This window comes from Theobroma cacao, chromosome 1 (genome assembly GCF_053813885.1).
Source record: "Theobroma cacao isolate CCN51 chromosome 1, ASM5381388v1, whole genome shotgun sequence".
Classification (NCBI taxonomy): Eukaryota; Viridiplantae; Streptophyta; class Magnoliopsida; order Malvales; family Malvaceae; genus Theobroma; species Theobroma cacao.
In genome coordinates this window covers 15,009,643-15,026,291 of record NC_142639.1, presented here as the reverse complement: position 1 = coordinate 15,026,291, position 16,649 = coordinate 15,009,643, and the positions used below count along the sequence as shown (strand labels likewise).

The following is a 16,649-nucleotide window of genomic DNA, read 5'->3' as shown; positions in this document are numbered from 1 at the left end:
AAACACAAATCAAGATGGATGGGTCCTTTCAAGCTGGTCAAGGTTTATCTTTATGGTATAATAAAGATTGATAGTGAAGCTAATGAAGCATTCATAGTTAATGGGTTAAGCTTCAAGCCTCATTTCGTGGGTGAAGAAGTGCAAAAATGGGTGTCATAGTCAAGCTATTAACTATAAAGAAGTGTTTCTAAGGAGGCAACCCAAGCTTTCGAAACTCTTACTCTTTTTCTTTAAAGTTATTTTTTTATTATTTATAATTCACCATTAATTTTTTTATCCTTGTTCTTTTTATTCTTTTTATCCCCCTTTCAATTTTGGTTATTTTTATTTTTTATTATGTTTAATTCATTATTATTTATTTTATTCTTATTCTTTTTAATCTTTTTATCCTCCCTCCAACTTTGGATATAATGATGATGAAGAAGAAGAGGAATAGAGCTTTCAATGCAATATTTTTCGAAATTCAAGTGGAGTACTCTCTTTCCTTGCTTTATTTATTTTAGTAATATTAAGGACAATGTTAGTTTTAAGTTTGGGGTATGGACTTTTAAGTTTTTAAGCTTGGGTTTAATCTTTTTGCATTTATGTTTTTAGATTTTAAGTTTAGTTAGTTTGTTTATCATTTAATTTTGTGCATGTTTGAGAACTTGAGTTAGAGTGAGTTGCATCAAATTCTTTGATTCACCTATCCAATGATGAAAATTAATTATCTTATATCTTTTGCTTTTAGTAAATGTGAATATTATTTTAGTATTATGTCGAACTCTTATGTTAAGCATTATTGTAAGATGAGATTTTTCATAATTTGAGCACTATATCTTTTGCTTTTAGTAAATGTGAATATTATTTTCTTGCTTTGAATTATTGTGTACATTTAGAGAAGATTTATGTGAATGTTGATTTTTGAATAATGTCTTAAGTTCTAAAATTTGTTTGACTTTCTCTTGAGGTGAAATCTTAGGCTATACTTAGTTAAGGAAATGACTTAGGTCATCTTTGGACCGATTAAGCTTTTTGAGCCTACCTTGTTATATGTTTATCCCTAAAATACCCCTTTGAGCCTATTTTTTTTTCCTTATCTTTGTTAAACACATGATTAAATAAGCTTAGCTTTAAATAATTTTTCAATTTTGCACCATCACTCCTAAGTTTGTAGATCATTTTAGAAAGTGTATTGAGTTAAGGGATGAAAATGGCAAAAAAGGTATAGTTGTAAAAATTAAAAAATTTGTGTTAGTACCCAACTTACTACTTACCATAAAAAGAATAAGTTTGGGTGTGTTAAATTGTGAATATATAAAAAGAAGAAAAAGATAAAAAAAATAAAAAAGAATAAAGTGTTTGGTGAATGAAAAGGTTGAAGAAAAGAAAAGAGTATTACTAAGAAAAATGAAGAATAAAGCTCTAGATAGGTTCTAGAATGATTATGTGTTTAGGGTGATTTGAATAACGTATTATCCAATATCCTACATTGACCCTAGCTATGCATTACAAACTTAATAAAATCCTAAAGATTCTTGATTAAGTGTTAGTCTACATTAGCGGAGAGAGAGATGAAAAGCAAACATATAAAACTCTAGACTAATTTGAATTTTGCATAAGCGTAAATCCATTCGAGAATGAGCTTGCATTTGAGTTTTTTTTTTTTATAACTGGGGGAGAGGGGATTCGAACCCTACTCTCAAAGCAGGGGATTATGTACCAACCAATGAGCTAAATGCTAGGGTGCGACCTTACATTTGAGTTGAAATATGAGCTTGAATAATATTTATGTTTTGTTTTGAGTTGAGAAAATGAGATAACTTATGAAGAATTTAATGGTGATAAGTGACTTGCTACTACCTACGTCTAGTTAGATGTTTTCTTTATTTATATTATTTCCTTTTATTTTAAGTTTTTTTCGAGGATTAGTGAAAATATTAAGTTTAGAGACGTGATAACTCTATTATATGAGGTTATCTCATCACATTTTGAGTACAAAAAAAGCTAAATCTTGAGCTTTAGATACTTTATTAGGCAGTTTTCATTTTTTTGCTTAACTAGTTTAAAGTATGTTGAGTCAAGTTAATTCAAGTTATTTTTTAGTTATGAATGATTCAATTCTTCTATCTTGAAGACCCTCAAAAGAAAAGAGATCAAGTGGCGAAGAAAAATGCAAATATGGCTAAGGGCGTTGAAGATAATGAGTTATCTAATGATAGAAGAGATAGCTCCCCTTTTAAACCAATGGAAAGAACTTGTGACGTTGTGCACAATAATTAAAGTGAAATTAAAGGCCTTAGTATAATAATTGATCTTATCACTTGCAAGTGGCAATGAAAACAGGGATTCTTTATTATTAATTCTTGATTTAATTTTAAGTACTAAATCGTGGATTAAAATATGATTATCAATTAATATCAAATCTAAAGTATTTCATTTTTAATTACAAAATATCCAAATAGTATTTGATTTTTTCTGTTGATATATATTCCTAAAATGATAGAACCCAAAATTATTGTTAAAACCATAACATGATGATAATTACATCTTAAAGTTAAGAATTTAAATTCTTCTTTCAAAATAGTTTTAAAATATAAATTTAACTCTTTAATGTAAAAATATAAAAAACCAGCTGCCATTAATTTGTTGATCATGAGGATCACATCTTATTAAATTTATAAATTCTATATGTAACCATAGAAAAAAATACGATATTACCTAATGATACGACTATATTTAAGATTTTATTAATTTTTAATTAAAATATTATCAAAAATAAAATACTAGTACTAATTTATTGTAAGTCTATCTATAAAAAAATAAACATATTCTCATTCTCTTTACACCTCTTTCCTCTTTATTTTTTTTTTCTAACCCGCAAAGGAAAGCATGGAAGATCCATTGCCGCAGGCAACGGCGTGTGTAATTCTCACGCGGAGAGCACGTTGTTCTGTCTTTGCCTTGTTTTAAAACGTCAAAAAAAAAAAAAGTCATAAAAAAAAAAAAAAAAACACTTTTTACAGTCGTAAGTAACTTTAAAGCTTTCCTTCGCCTCTGCACTGCTTTTTTTTTTCCTACAAAAAAACAACACTACGATCCCATTGAATGGAAGATCAAGATGAAGAAGAGGATGTCAACTTCTGTAAGCTTCTCTTATCTTTATTTTATTGCCCCATGTTTGTCTTATGAAAGTTTGTTATTTTGTTTCTTGGGCCTCTTGGTTTTGACAAAAGTTTTTTTTTTCTCTAAAGGAATCATGGAAAATATTCTTGGGTTTTGCTCTCTGGCTTTAGAAAGATGTTTGCAATATTATTTTTTGGGTTTGATTTTGTTTTAGTTTGTTCTCTGAATGGAATTGTTAAGTAGTTGTTAACTTACTGTTTATGTTATGATTGATGAGTGATGACAAGTTGCATATGATTGATCCAGTATATTTGGTCCTCAGTTCAAAAGTTAAAGAAAAGAAAAAGCTTAATGATTTAGAAATGAAGGCCAGCCATTCCATGCTTTGCTTGGTTAAGGAAAGGATTGGATCGTGTAAATGAGTTGGATCGGGGGTATGAGGATTGTTTTCAATAAAAATAAAATAACATCTTCATTAAACTGAAGCAGCTGTACCGCTGGGGCACTGCTTGGAAGCATGAAAATGCCAAATAACTAACTTTTCTTTTTCCATGTTCTTAAAAATAATGCACAGGGACTTTCCCATTTTGGTTTTTAGTGATATCATTTAAAATTCTATGTCACTTTCAGGAAAATTGGTACTCAGTCTAAGAGTCATACTACTAGCACGAATCACTATAGAAGTGCAGGGAGGAATTTGAGTTTTTTTTCCCAGAATGTCCACTGAAGTGTTTTTAAGAAATAAGTTTTCAAATCAAACAGAAAACAAGGTGGATTTTGAGTTTTGAGTTATACCATAAATTAGAGTTGAAACTGAATGGTTCAGTCAGTCATTGATAAGATAAGTGGATACACCTAACAGTCTGAATGAATAAACAGTCAGTACATATCCATGTACTGATTATGTACTATCACTTCTGGTAATTGGTTTGTTTGCTCCAGACTATATATTCTTTACACAGTAATCTTGTAGGCTTGCTTACATTTTTGAATGTTTGAGTTCTTAAAAATGAAAAATTGAAAGCTTTTAACAGCATTCTTGATGAGGATCCAGTGACCCTTTCCCCCCTGACCCAACCACAATAATATTAATATTGCTTGAGTGCTGGTGTAGGTTTATCGATCACTCTGAGGAAGTTGCTCAATGCTTATTGTTTTCATAACTGTTGCGTGTTTAATAAGAATGACTTGAGAGGTTTATTTAGTATGAAATTCTTTTTTCATACATGGATGGTTGTATAAATCTTAAATTATAATTAATATGATCTGCACTATATATAAATATGTATATATATATATTCTTTGTGTTTTTTTTTTTTTTGGGGGGGGGGGGGGAGGCGCGTGTGGGGGGTGAGGGGAGGGTGCAGGGGAGTAAATATATCTTGGAGTTTTAGCAGGATTATCAAAATTAGTTGAGTTTGATGCTTAATAATATTACTTTATAAGTAGAAATAAATTTTAAATTTTATTTGGTATATCTCAACTCTGTTGGAACCCCTAATGAATGCCTTTTCCTCCTTGCATCTTGAGGAATTTAACTACTCCTCATACCAACTACCTGCATTAACAAATTGTACCCTGAGATATACTTGTTTTTAATTGTTTTTGAGTGGTAGTTTATGAAACTTCTTAATATTGGCATGCAAAACCTATGATACTGTCTTTACTTGTTCTTTGGAAGCCTGGGATTGCTGTCAGGAAAGATAAAATTGTATGTGTCTCATTTCTCATTAATGCTTCCAACAATAAATATAATTTTCATAAATGGTCCCTCGAATATGGTTTTGGAAGAACATTTTCCTTTTGTCTCTGTAGTCTGAAGTGCAACCTCTTCAAAGAAAAATAAAATGAAAACTATTTTGCATCTTATCCTGTCTTATCTTCTTTGTTTCCTCTTGTTCTCAGATATCTCTAAAGGCAGAACCTAGAAGGCAGAGATTATTTACACACCGATTCCTCCCCATGATTCTTTTGCTTTCTGCAGCCTTCTTCATAGGAAGTGCATTTATAATCACAGACTATAAAGAGGTATACATGTCTAAGCACGGTTTGCATAAAGTTGAAATCTAACCGACCCTCACAAAGAAAGGATTTTCTCTTGGTTTCTCTGACGACAGAACTCAGAAGTTACTTCTTTTCCTATTTGTAGTTTTCATTTATTTTCTTTATCTATTTGTAATTTTCATGCATGCTAAATATGCCTAAGTAAGTTTTAATCTAATTATTAAAATAAGGGGAAAAAAAAAGGCTCCATACCAACCCTTTCTTGCAAACTGCTGTATTATGTTTCCTATAATCAAGTAAATAATGTGTGAATTGGGGCCTTCTTTGTGCAGAGAATTTTAGGATGGAGATCAGTTATTGTTTTGCAGTATAAAAGACCTAAGATTTGTGAGGTTTGTTTGGTATATTTTATGTTATGTATATGTTTTACTTGTGTACATGAATCTCTTAAGCATTCCTTTTTCCTGTCGCTTGAGCTTAGACTCAGTGTAGGGCTTATGGAAGTGAGGCATTACCTAAGGGAATTATTTCTGAGACATCTGACTTGGAAATGCGACCATTATGGGGCCTACAGAATAAGAAGGTAAGCTGTTTTGTTGCTTATATTAATGACAACATTAATCCTTTGGTAGTTATGCATTCCCCAGTGAAAGTGCATTACAATTTTTCCAGTTGTCCACTTTGTCTTCTAAACCATTATGGCTGCACAATTACTGTTCCTTTTGCAAGATGGTATTAGCTAATAATGACTTTATTTTTCTTATTTCAGACTATTTGGCTTCAGGTTAGTCTGGTTAGTGGCATATAGATTTGCATTTGTTCCTTTTAGTTTAGCATTTTGTAAGCTGAGACGATCCATATGTGTCAGTGTCTTCTTCCACTTCTAGCACTGGATATTGCCACAATTGGACTCTCCCTATCTGACTAAACTCTGACCTCCATTTTTATCTACTGTGGTTTACAACTTTGCCTAGTTTGTTTTTTCTGGTCTGGAATCTCTATAAATTTTAAATTTACAAGAAGCATCAGCTGCCAACTGTCAACGGTAAAACAATGGGAACATTGATTGGGACTTGGTTTTCTGGTCAAGCTGTGATAAGCTTTTAGAATCTTTAGTGCTATCTGGCTATACTCTTGCAGACTTGTGGCTAAGTGACTAAGCCTATGTATGTATTTACCCTTTTTTTATTTTCCCAAATATGTCCTTTACTATTGTTAAAAATGCAGTTTAAAACTCATATAAAGTAATAAGAAGAGACATACTATTCCCCTTTCTTTCTCAGTTTACATCCTCCATCAGAACAATGCTGTTCCGTCATAAGTTTTGTATTTTGTTATTTTCAACATGTTAAGTTGATTTTATAATGGACATTTGTAATATAGCTGTTTCATTAATCCATTCCCCTTTACTTTTGTTTAGAAGCCAAAGTTGTCAATGAACTTATTAGCCATTGCAGTTGGAATCAAGCAAAAAGAAAGTGTCAACAAAATCGTCAAGAAGGTGAAAAGAAAGACATTATATTTTACGTTATTATTTTAGATTTATGCTAAATGTCATTCTTTTGTTGCATTATTTAAGTTAGATTTATGTTATACATCCCTTTTTTCCTCCTTTTGTTCCATGTCACAGTTTCCAGCGAGTGATTTTGTTGTGATGCTTTTCCATTATGATGGGATTGTGGACCAGTGGAAGGACTTAGAGTGGAATGACCTTGCTATACACGTGTCTGCTGTTAATCAAACTAAGTGGTAAATGTTCATTAGCTCTAGATTTGAAAAATCTTTTATATATGTCGATTCAGTTCTGGATAACTTGGCACAGTATAATGTGCTCTCATGAATTAGGTGGTTTGCAAAGCGCTTTTTACATCCAGATATTGTTTCAGAGTATTCCTACATCTTCCTGTGGGATGAAGACCTTGGAGTCGATCACTTTAATGCAGCAAGGTTTGTTGTGCAAGTCTTGCTTTGTTGCTTTTCATATCCTTTAGTAGTGATTTGATACAATCCTTTGCTTGCTTGTAAAAGCATATAAATTGGTTTACATCACTGCTTCACCTACACCAGAACTAACATCTAATTGTAAGAAACTGAAGTTTGATTCTCAGAGTTTAAAGATTGTGCTGTGCTTGAAGGTTCAATGGCTCATCAAGGCCTGGCCTGTGGGCAGGGAATGACAAAAATCTAGTCAATAATTATGGCCGGCTAAATAAAAAGACATATTCCCCAGACCCATCGTCCGTTAAACTTATCTATTTATCAGACCACATTTAAAAATATGTTTAAAAAACCATATTCATTTAAATTTTGTTTTTAAAGCACAATTTTTATCGAAATTATGTTCTTAAAAGACCTTTTTACTTTGATGATAACGCATCAAGACATGAGTTAATTGTGTAAAACCATATTTTCGAAAGACTCACGGCTTTCAAAAACATTTGGGTTTTGTAAATAAGTTTACAAGTGGATGTACATGAAAATATAAAATTTTCTTTACTTTGATTTTAAATGATATTCTGCATCTCCCCGAAGTTCATTGCTAAACACTGGCATAAGGTGTGCAAACCTTTGTAATAAATTTTGAAGACCTTTCTGTACAAGGCCTTATCGAAAACTTTATCATCATTATTCATAGAATCATTAAAGGGTAACTAGAAAGGTTATAATCCAGTACAATAAAAATGCTTGAAACTTTAGTTCTTTTTGGCAACATACACGAAGCTTAATTATCACAAACGCCAAATACTTTAGTTTATTTCACTTTGGAGAAGGGAGACAAGTTGGGGATTTACTTCATAACCATTTAAAAACTGATTCTCTCCTCTTAATTACTTAAAATGCAGATATCTTTCAATAATTAAAAAGGAAGGACTTGAAATATCACAGCCTGCGCTTGATGTTGAGAAGTCAGAGCTGCATCATCCAATTACAGCAAGAGACAAAAAATCAACAGTACACAGGTTCACTATCTTCCTAACTAAATTCTATTCGGGAATGAGGAAATGTTTTGTCTCATGATAATGTTGGAGTGCTTTTACTTTAAGTTAATTGCATTTGTAGAGCTGGGCAGCTTATCCTAGTAATAACTTGATTTGTATAATTATTCTCATGAATTTCTGGAAGCTTGTTATCACTTTTATCCCCTGCTTTTACTCGAAGTAAACCTTTCTGTGCATATTTCTAACTTGTGTATATTTGACAGGAGGACATACGAGGTGATTGGTAGGACGAGATGCAATGAAAACAGCACAGGTCCTCCTTGTACAGGGTAATATCTACCTGTCTTTTTCTGTTGATAGTTCAATCCCATAATATGTAATATATACCTCTTTCCTTACTTTAAAGTTTCCTTGAATTCTTGCTCAATATGCTGTACGCAATTTAATTATCTATTCACATGGACTAAAAGAAAGTGACATTGCATATTACAGATTTGTAGAAATGATGGCTCCTGTTTTCTCCAGAGCATCTTGGCGCTGTGCATGGCATATGATTCAGGTACGTTATCCAAACTAGAAAGTTGATACTAATGCTAATAGAAAAAATTGAAGGTTGATTAAAATAGAGTAAACAATCATGACCATTTTATAATTTAATAGCTATGTTATTAATGTCAATGGCTCAAATAAAAGATAATGCAGGGATGGTCAGGTTGTTTGTTTATTTCAAATTTCTAAGAATAAGGTGGAAGGTGGGATATTTCTTGTTCGGTTGAATCAATGCAGCTTAGATCCTTCTTACCAGTGATATGGTTTGGTCCAATGTGAATAAACTTCTAAGTTCCTTAAAAGCCTGTCTAACACGGCTTTATTTTTTCATAAAGCTTAGCCATTAATGTATCTGTCCTCTCATTCTTGGTTTTCCCCATTTCAGAGTGACCTGGTTTATGGATGGGGAGTGGACTTTCAGCTTGGTTACTGTGCACAGGCAATTCTATACCTTCAATCATGCCTTTCCTTCTTTTTATAAAAGATATTCTCAAGATGTTTCTTATTATGAAGCTTTATTTGACAGGGTGATCGAACTCAAAAAATCGGAATTGTTGATTCTGAGTACTTAGTTCACAATGCTCTTCCCACCCTTGGAGGTGTGGCAGCAAACGAGGTAAGAAACTTTATTAATTAATGTCATTGTAGATATGGCTCCTCAATTTGATCAATCGACTGAAGTGCTTACAATGTTTGAAACTTTGGTTTGCTTGTATCTCAATTTAATCCAGAGATGGATTTAGCATTTTCCAAAGGCTCCCCTGGATCATATGCTTTATTTTTAATACATATGGACAAGGCCAAGGGGGAGGGGGGTGAACCCTAGACCTTGATTGTACATTACAGGGTAACAGAGAGGCAAACATTAGGTCAACCATGAGTTATTTCATACCACTTGCTCGTCTCATCCATTATACACTTGATACTTTAAGTCTTTAATGATGAAAAGCAATCTCTTCTTCAAGAATTTGTGGATCATATTGACAATACCGCATGAGTAGTTCTATACCTGAGGCATTGCAATCTGTACAAACCCCATCTTCAGATGATAATTATCTAACAAAGTCCAATCAGAACATATACCATTTTCAAGTCTAACGTGATCTAACCCAATTCAGTTTACAAGTCAAATCATGTCCAACCTGAGCCTAGGATTTGATTTCATACTGGGTTGGATTAAGTTTCGTGACCGAAAGGGTTTGCTCTAAACTAAGGGGATGACCATGCAATTCTTTCTCTCTCCTAATTATTCTTTAATGGCCTTTGGATTTGCAGGTACCATCACCTTCCAGTGAGCCTGGTGGAAGATCTGAGGTAAGCCTTGAACTTACTCTTTATGCACAGCTTTCAAGCGCACTTCACTCTATAGCTATTGATGGCCAGAGGCCTCTTGGCATTCATTAATTCATTGTCTGGAAAATTGTTTTCCACAGGTCAGAAAGCAATCCTTCATTGAATTAGAGATCTTCAAAAACAGATGGAAGAGAGCTGTGAAGCAAGATAAATGTTGGTTTGATCCGTACGAACCATCGACAAAAAAGCAGTAGTAATGATCATATAAGAGGATTAGAGGAAGAATTCAGTTCTGAACGTGCATGCAAAGAGTCACAAACAGGGGCATTTTCAAAGCAAGGAATAAAACAAGAAGAATTATACTCAAAAAGCATCTATAGGAAACTTGTGTTGTACTATAAATACACTAAATTAGTTATGTAATACCCAGAAAATGTTGTTAAAAGCTTCTTTATTGTAGCAAACCCTTGGGCTGTGGCTAATTTTTATTTAGATAGTTTTACCGGACGATGAAGATCAACTGTATGGATAAATGCAAATTTCAATTATGAAAATAAAAAAACCCCGAAAATCAGTCTCCTCTTTTTGTTCAATTCTGAAGCTTTTGTTTCACTGATACCTTGCTGTTTGACTAAATTATAATTGGACCATTTCCTAGCATGCTTAACTCTGATAGATCTTTTAACTTATCGACTCAAGAAAATATGAAATTAATGTATTGCTATTACGAAACCAAAAACCCAATTATTATATATAAAGGGCTGGTTGGTTGCTAACTACAACTGCATGGGAAGCCTAGGTTAAGCATTAAGCAAAACCAAAAAAACCCAAGCGTGGCCACAATGTTAATGGGGCTTCCTTTGCCTTTGATCACCATTTCCTGCATCCTTTTGCTGTTCTTGATTCTTCCATCTGTTTCAAGCTACAAGTCTGGGCGGAAGCAATGGATGATCATCGTGCAGGCACTCCTCGCTTTGTGGGCTTTGCTTTCGCTTCTCATCCTCAACCAATTTAAGGATGGGTTAGCCACGGCTAACTTTAAAACAACCAAGTTGAGCGGTCTTCGTCATGCTGGAGGGTGGGATGTGCCTTGGGGCCTCGTGCTGCTGCTTGTGTTTTTTCTGGTGACGCTGTGGTATAAGCCCTCTCTGCTTTCTCTTTAATATCTTTTGCGTTTTTCTCCTTAATTTTTCTGTTGGAAAGACTGCATGTTTAGTGGTATGAGAAGGTTGACTTCAAATGTGGGAAGGTAGAACCTCCTAAATTTGTTGAACCTTTGCTATTCAATAGTTAGCTATGCCTAACCACCATGTTTTCTTGATGCAAAGAATCTTTTTGTTTGCTTAGTGATTCTCTGATTTTTGTCCTGTTGAGAGTGCTTTATCTGTTGATTGAAACAGCTGAGTTGAGGGGGAAGGCATAAAATCAATGCATCTTACCTTTCAACCGGCAAGTAACCTACATAATAAAGATATTATCCTACCACTTGAGAAGATATTATGGGCTGCAACCTTTTACAACTGATCTGAGAAGTTTAAATCCATGGAAAGGCAAAGATTCTTTATTTGAAGTTCTCAAGGGGAATAATATTGCTTGGACTAGCGGTCCCCCACTGCAGGCATGCTAATGATTCTAAATAATTGATTTCTTACAAGAATGTCAACACAGCTCAAACGAATCTTGCGTGGAATGCAAGCTTTAAAAGGCTTAAGCCTTAAAATGAAATTGCTTTCATGGACGAAATAAGAATCACTGTTTGGAGTGCCGAGAGCTCAAAAGCAATCATAACGTATCACCTGAGGATCCTTCGGCTGATAACTCCAGAAATGATTCCTCCAATTTCTTCACCACAATCCTCCTGTACATGATGCCCTGCCTGCAGAAAGCAACCAGTCAAGTGAACAGTAATGTGAATTTGTTTTCTGCACGTGAGACCTCAGAAACATGCCGCTGTAATTTTTTCATCACAGAAGTCATCTAAGGGTGAACAGTAATGTGGGAAGTTTGTACCATTGGAAGCTCAATCAGCTTATGGTTTGAACTTTCGCAGAGATCTTCTACTTGATCATAGCTCAACCAACGGTCTCTCTGGCCCCAACAGACTGTGGTTTGAACTTTCCAACTTTTATCCATAAGAATCACTTTCATTTCTTCCACATAGGCCTGTCAAATAAGCAACCATGATAATGTGGTAGACAGAAGAGCTTTTAGCAGCACCTCCTATGATGACAAATATACGAAAGATAAAACAGACAAATGCTATATTAATGAATCAACACAATGGAATTTACTATGGTAGAGGATTCCCTCGAAAGAGTGAACACAGACTCAAAGTCGAAGCTGTTAGGTGCAACTTGGACAAAATAAACAATTAAAATTATAAATGATAAATCCACCTTAAGCTCTTTTTTCATGGCCCTACTGATTGCATTTAGTGCAAATCCAGAGGAGCCAGATGTGAGATAAGGTCTTCTATAAACCATTGCATCATCCTCTTTCATCGCATAAGGACCGCAGCTGGTCAGGGCCTTATCACTGGCCCTCAAAGGATCCTATTTCAGCAGAAGAACAAGCCATTAAAAATGTTTGTTACATGGTACCACTTAGGAGCAGTTAAACAATAATTTATGAAAATGAATTGATAGTTGTCTATATTCCATTTCATAAACACAAGTACATGCAAGAAAACATATGCTGTAGCATAGACACCTCATTTGTTTAGTAAATTCCATATATATCATGCATTCGTGCTTACCTGAGAAAAAATTTCACCCAGCAAAAAGTTGCTGAATATGGATAATGTCGAGGGAAGATTGGCATGTTTGGCTGTTAGCTGCAATAACCAAGGTTAAAAAAGTAATTGTTAGGTATGCCAAGTTGGTTACAGTTATATAATCCAAACTATAGTTGGTAGCACAAGGAAAGTCAATAATGCAAGTACTAAAGTTTCAGGATGTTCATACAGGAGGATTGAGGAGAATTAGATCATTAAGCTTTTCCTGATGCTTGCTGGCATATTTAACAACCACTGGTGAAAAATAGCCCTGAAAACATAAAAGATCAAAAGCGTTTTAGTTATATGTTACATAATTTACAAGGTTAACTCTATGTCCACTTGTCTATATATACAGAAAGACAACATACCTGGACAACAAGTGAAACTTTATTCGGAGCAACTTCATTAACAAAGGACTCCAATGCTGAGACATATTCTGCTAGGGATGAAAATTTTTTTGAGGATGTAGATAAGCATTATTCTCATTTCTTACGCTTTTATTTTGTTAATAAAGTCGTCAAAACTAGATTTAATTTCCAGGCATGTAAAGCAATTACCACCCAATGAGTAGTCAAATCCATATCTGGGTTGAGGCTTATCAGAAAATCCAAAACCTGTAGAACAAGGGATGTAAGAAGCAGGCAGAGAAGCTGTCACCATTACCTTATATTAATTTAAAACTGTATGGATGATATGCAGTCTGAAAATTAAAGGAGATTAATATTTGAAAGAAACAACATTGAGAAATCCTATAAACCGTCATCATCTGCTTTATAATAATGAATACTTATTCTGTCCCAAAAGGCTAAAAGTACTATCCAGGTTCTCCATCCGTAGGTCTTAACTTACGAAATGCAGGTCTTCAATGAAAATTTTTAAGTACTAAGGAATTCAAAATGCAGGTCTTCTATGATATCACCAAAAGCGGTCCATTGAAGACAATCTTGTATGTGATTTATGGTATTTGAAGACTCAATCATGAAGTAAAGCACATGCACCCAAAATATTCTCATCTATATGAAGATGAAAAATCAGCAAAAAATAAAACAAGCATCTGTATGCCTTTTAAGATTGTATGACAATTAAATTTCAAAAAAAAGATTGTATGACAATTGCAATGATTTTCTGTTTCATCTGCTAATTGCCATGGCTTGTAAGCTAAACTGAACTCTTTCACCTTTAGAAGCAAATTCTGGGCTAAGAGTAAACAATTTCTCTAGAAAACCCTATTAAATGATGATTATGTCAAAATACATGAATCTCCTCTTACCATAAATACATAACGAAAGCAAACCTTTATTTACTCACATGGTGATCAGATAAAAGTAGATAGTATCATCTAAGCAGAACAGAGTCTCCATTTCGTACATCTTTTACGGTGTCGTAAAAAGTACTAATTAGATTTTAGAGGCTATTAGGCAAGTGCAATTAATATCAGCCGGCATTACTGGTTACTTTAAACAATGATACCAAAGAATTCTTCACAGTTTCCCACAAGACACCGAGACCACAAACTATGACTGTATTCGGAACTTGGTCGTTCCTGATATAATTCACAATGAATATCTGATCTTACCTAGCCAGTCAAAAGCTATAGCACGATAATTCTTGGAGAGAACAGGAAGGACTTTGCGATAGGAGTATGCCTGTCAACAAAACTAAACCATCACACTTATAGACCAACCATAATTCGACCAGGATCTGATAAGTATTACCGTATGGAAAGGCACCTCAAAGCTAGTTACCGACGAGGTTCAAGATTCCTAATCATTGAGACACAATGTAAGATTGAAATGGACTAACCTGTGAAGGGAAACCATGAATCAAAATAACGGTATGATTGTCAGCGTTTCCACTTTCCACGCAAAACCATCTATTTCATAAAATCATATAGATAGAGAGCATGTTTCAATCCTGCAAATGATCAGACCTCATGGAAACCTAAAATCAATACTAAGAAAAAACAATAATCAAACTCAATAAAAGGAAACCAATGTTAAACCTATCGGCATCAATTATAAAACAGCATTTAAAAGTAATAATTTCATTTACCTAAAAACATCTCCTGAGGCTTGAGAGCCAGCTCCCATGGTTAGTCCAAAAATTGGATCTTTAGCTTTCTCACCAGTGCCACCAACTGGATGAGCTTTAACCTACAAGCAGACATTTTAAGTAAAATAAAGACCTCCAAGGCATTGTCTAATTAAGAGCTAAAACCCAGGCAATCTGCAGACTGCAGGCATGCATTACTCACATATTTTCCTTGCTTAAACCATTCATCAGATGGGTTTGCCTCATCTGAATATTTTCCTGTACAAAAAGAAAAAAATATTTTCATTCAATCATTAAGTTCTTACCTACTGCATTACTTTTAAGAAAAAAAATTAATTGTCATATGAATGTATACTTACCTCCACTAAAAGAAAAACCATCACCAGCCGAAACAGGTGCATCAATCAGATAATCCTGCAAAATATAACATCTTTTACATACAAATTATTGGTTTGAATCAATAGTAATGTACACCAAAGAGCTCAAAAGGAAAGAGTACATCTTGTGGCTCATTGGCGTTTGATCTGCTGCAGCTAAGTCTGAGAGGTTTTCTACAGAGATGTTGAGCCCTGGATTGGAAGGACCCACCGAAGAGAAGTGATTTAGAAGCAGTAGGAGAGTAAAGGGAGCATTGAAACTGATGGCAAAAGAGGCTAGGGGGCTTGCCTTGGATTGCCATAACGTTTCAGGAAGAGAGAGTTATGACAAACAAAGAGACGGTTAGCCGTTGCCTCTTTTTTTTTTTTTTTTCAATTAAAGCGGGACTCTGTGACGAGGATAGGAATTCTCTGGCTGCGATTAACTTATGTTGTGTGCAGTGGCACTCCACATCTAATATTTTGTTTCTCCTTTTACACATAAAAGAAAATAGTGCGTACAATGTTCATTATGAGGAAAAGCATACCTTTAATGGAATTCTACTTAATTGTTATTTCTCCCCCAATCCTAAACACTCTTTTCCTATTTTCCTACTACAGAATCTTTGCCATTATACAATATTTGAGTCAATTATGTATTTGGCTTTAAATTATGTACATAGTGAAATGAACAAATTGGTTCCTACTGTCAATAGCCTAGGAGTATGACAGAATAGGATTCCTGTTCTATGAACATAAAGCACAAATAGTTTTCTTTTGGTAGTTTTAATTGTCAATCATGATATGGAACTCTTTTGACTACCATTTTGTATGATTTAATCAAAATTTCACTCGAGGATCAAAACCATTCAAAAGATGGTTGAATATGGCAACACTCAAGTCAATTGTTATGTTGCACTTTTAAGATAACTTCCATGATAATCACCCTATCTGGATAAGACTATCTAAAATAATAGTTTACCTTTTGATCTTGATATATTGGAATTATCAAAATTATTAGACATTAACATTATCCGATAAAATATTATTAAGATTATCTGAGTAAAAGTAATCCGGTGTTTTTTAAAGGGTAATAAATAGGTTCAGGTGTTCACCAAACAACGTCAACAATTCATCAAGAGTGTTCTTAAAATACAAGATTAGAAATCTCTCCTCCCTGGAGAAAAACCAATTGTTAGGCTAAAGTTACTTGTACTATGAAAGAGTGTGGTTACTACTCAATTCTATGGTAGCAGTTTCTCACCATGAGTTCATAACACGTTCAAAATCAAGATCTTAGAGTCACTTTGCATTAGTCGTGAAAAGGTAAAAAACTAACACATATTTAATCAAAGTAAAATTATTTCATTTTTTTATAATATGCAATTTAATAACATGTCTAGGTATGCCATGCTAAGTGGGAGGTTTTGGTTGAGTGAAATTTTTTAAATTTTACTCCTAAAACTAACTTTTGCGCATGAATTATTTAAAGTAGTTTTTTTTAAGAAAAAATTTATATTCTAATCAATTGTGGAAAACAAACACCCAACACATCAGACAAAAGCAAGTTTGTAG

At 33.8% G+C, this 16,649-nt stretch overlaps 2 protein-coding genes across 2 annotated transcripts; one reads left to right on the top strand and one right to left on the bottom strand.

Moving 5' to 3' along the window:
• The first annotated feature begins 2,872 nt into the window (after positions 1–2,872).
• On the top strand, positions 2,873–10,483 carry LOC18612604 (GTPase Der (DUF707)). Its single transcript, XM_007049488.3, has 14 exons — positions 2,873–3,124; positions 5,011–5,133; positions 5,442–5,501; positions 5,591–5,692; positions 6,530–6,610; positions 6,740–6,858; positions 6,955–7,056; positions 7,953–8,069; positions 8,312–8,377; positions 8,541–8,607; positions 8,983–9,036; positions 9,124–9,213; positions 9,873–9,911; positions 10,031–10,483. Exons 1-14 carry the CDS (start codon positions 3,101–3,103, stop codon positions 10,142–10,144), a joined length of 1,158 nt encoding a protein of 385 aa, XP_007049550.1. The 5' UTR covers positions 2,873–3,100; the 3' UTR covers positions 10,145–10,483.
• Positions 10,484–11,423: 940 nt separating this feature from the next.
• LOC18612602 (alpha/beta-Hydrolases superfamily protein) lies at positions 11,424–15,480 on the bottom strand. The gene is made up of 13 exons (XM_007049484.3): positions 15,218–15,480; positions 15,078–15,132; positions 14,921–14,976; positions 14,719–14,819; positions 14,470–14,539; positions 14,243–14,312; positions 13,224–13,280; positions 13,035–13,102; positions 12,854–12,934; positions 12,646–12,723; positions 12,287–12,442; positions 11,901–12,053; positions 11,424–11,766 (listed from the first exon to the last, which is right to left on the bottom strand). The coding sequence occupies exons 1-13, from the start codon at positions 15,395–15,397 to the stop codon at positions 11,683–11,685; spliced, it is 1,209 nt and encodes a 402-aa protein (XP_007049546.3). The 5' UTR covers positions 15,398–15,480; the 3' UTR covers positions 11,424–11,682.
• Between the last annotated feature and the right edge of the window lie 1,169 nt (positions 15,481–16,649).

What these genes read in the sequence shown, in the direction of transcription:
- LOC18612602 (XM_007049484.3), bottom strand. Translation starts at nt 15,397, where the DNA reads ATGGCAATCCAAGGCAAGCCCCCTAGCCTCTTTTGCCATCAGTTTCAA. An exon ending in TTCATGGTTTCCCTTCACAG is followed by an intron (nt 14,313 to 14,469) that starts GTTAGTCCATTT and finishes TTTTGTTGACAG; the next exon opens with GCATACTCCTATCGCAAAGT. An exon ending in TGGGTGAAATTTTTTCTCAG is followed by an intron (nt 12,443 to 12,645) that starts GTAAGCACGAAT and finishes CTGCTGAAATAG; the next exon opens with GATCCTTTGAGGGCCAGTGA.
- LOC18612604 (XM_007049488.3), top strand. Translation starts at nt 3,101, where the DNA reads ATGAAGAAGAGGATGTCAACTTCT. An exon ending in GATCACTTTAATGCAGCAAG is followed by an intron (nt 7,057 to 7,952) that starts GTTTGTTGTGCA and finishes CTTAAAATGCAG; the next exon opens with ATATCTTTCAATAATTAAAA. An exon ending in AGCCTGGTGGAAGATCTGAG is followed by an intron (nt 9,912 to 10,030) that starts GTAAGCCTTGAA and finishes TGTTTTCCACAG; the next exon opens with GTCAGAAAGCAATCCTTCAT.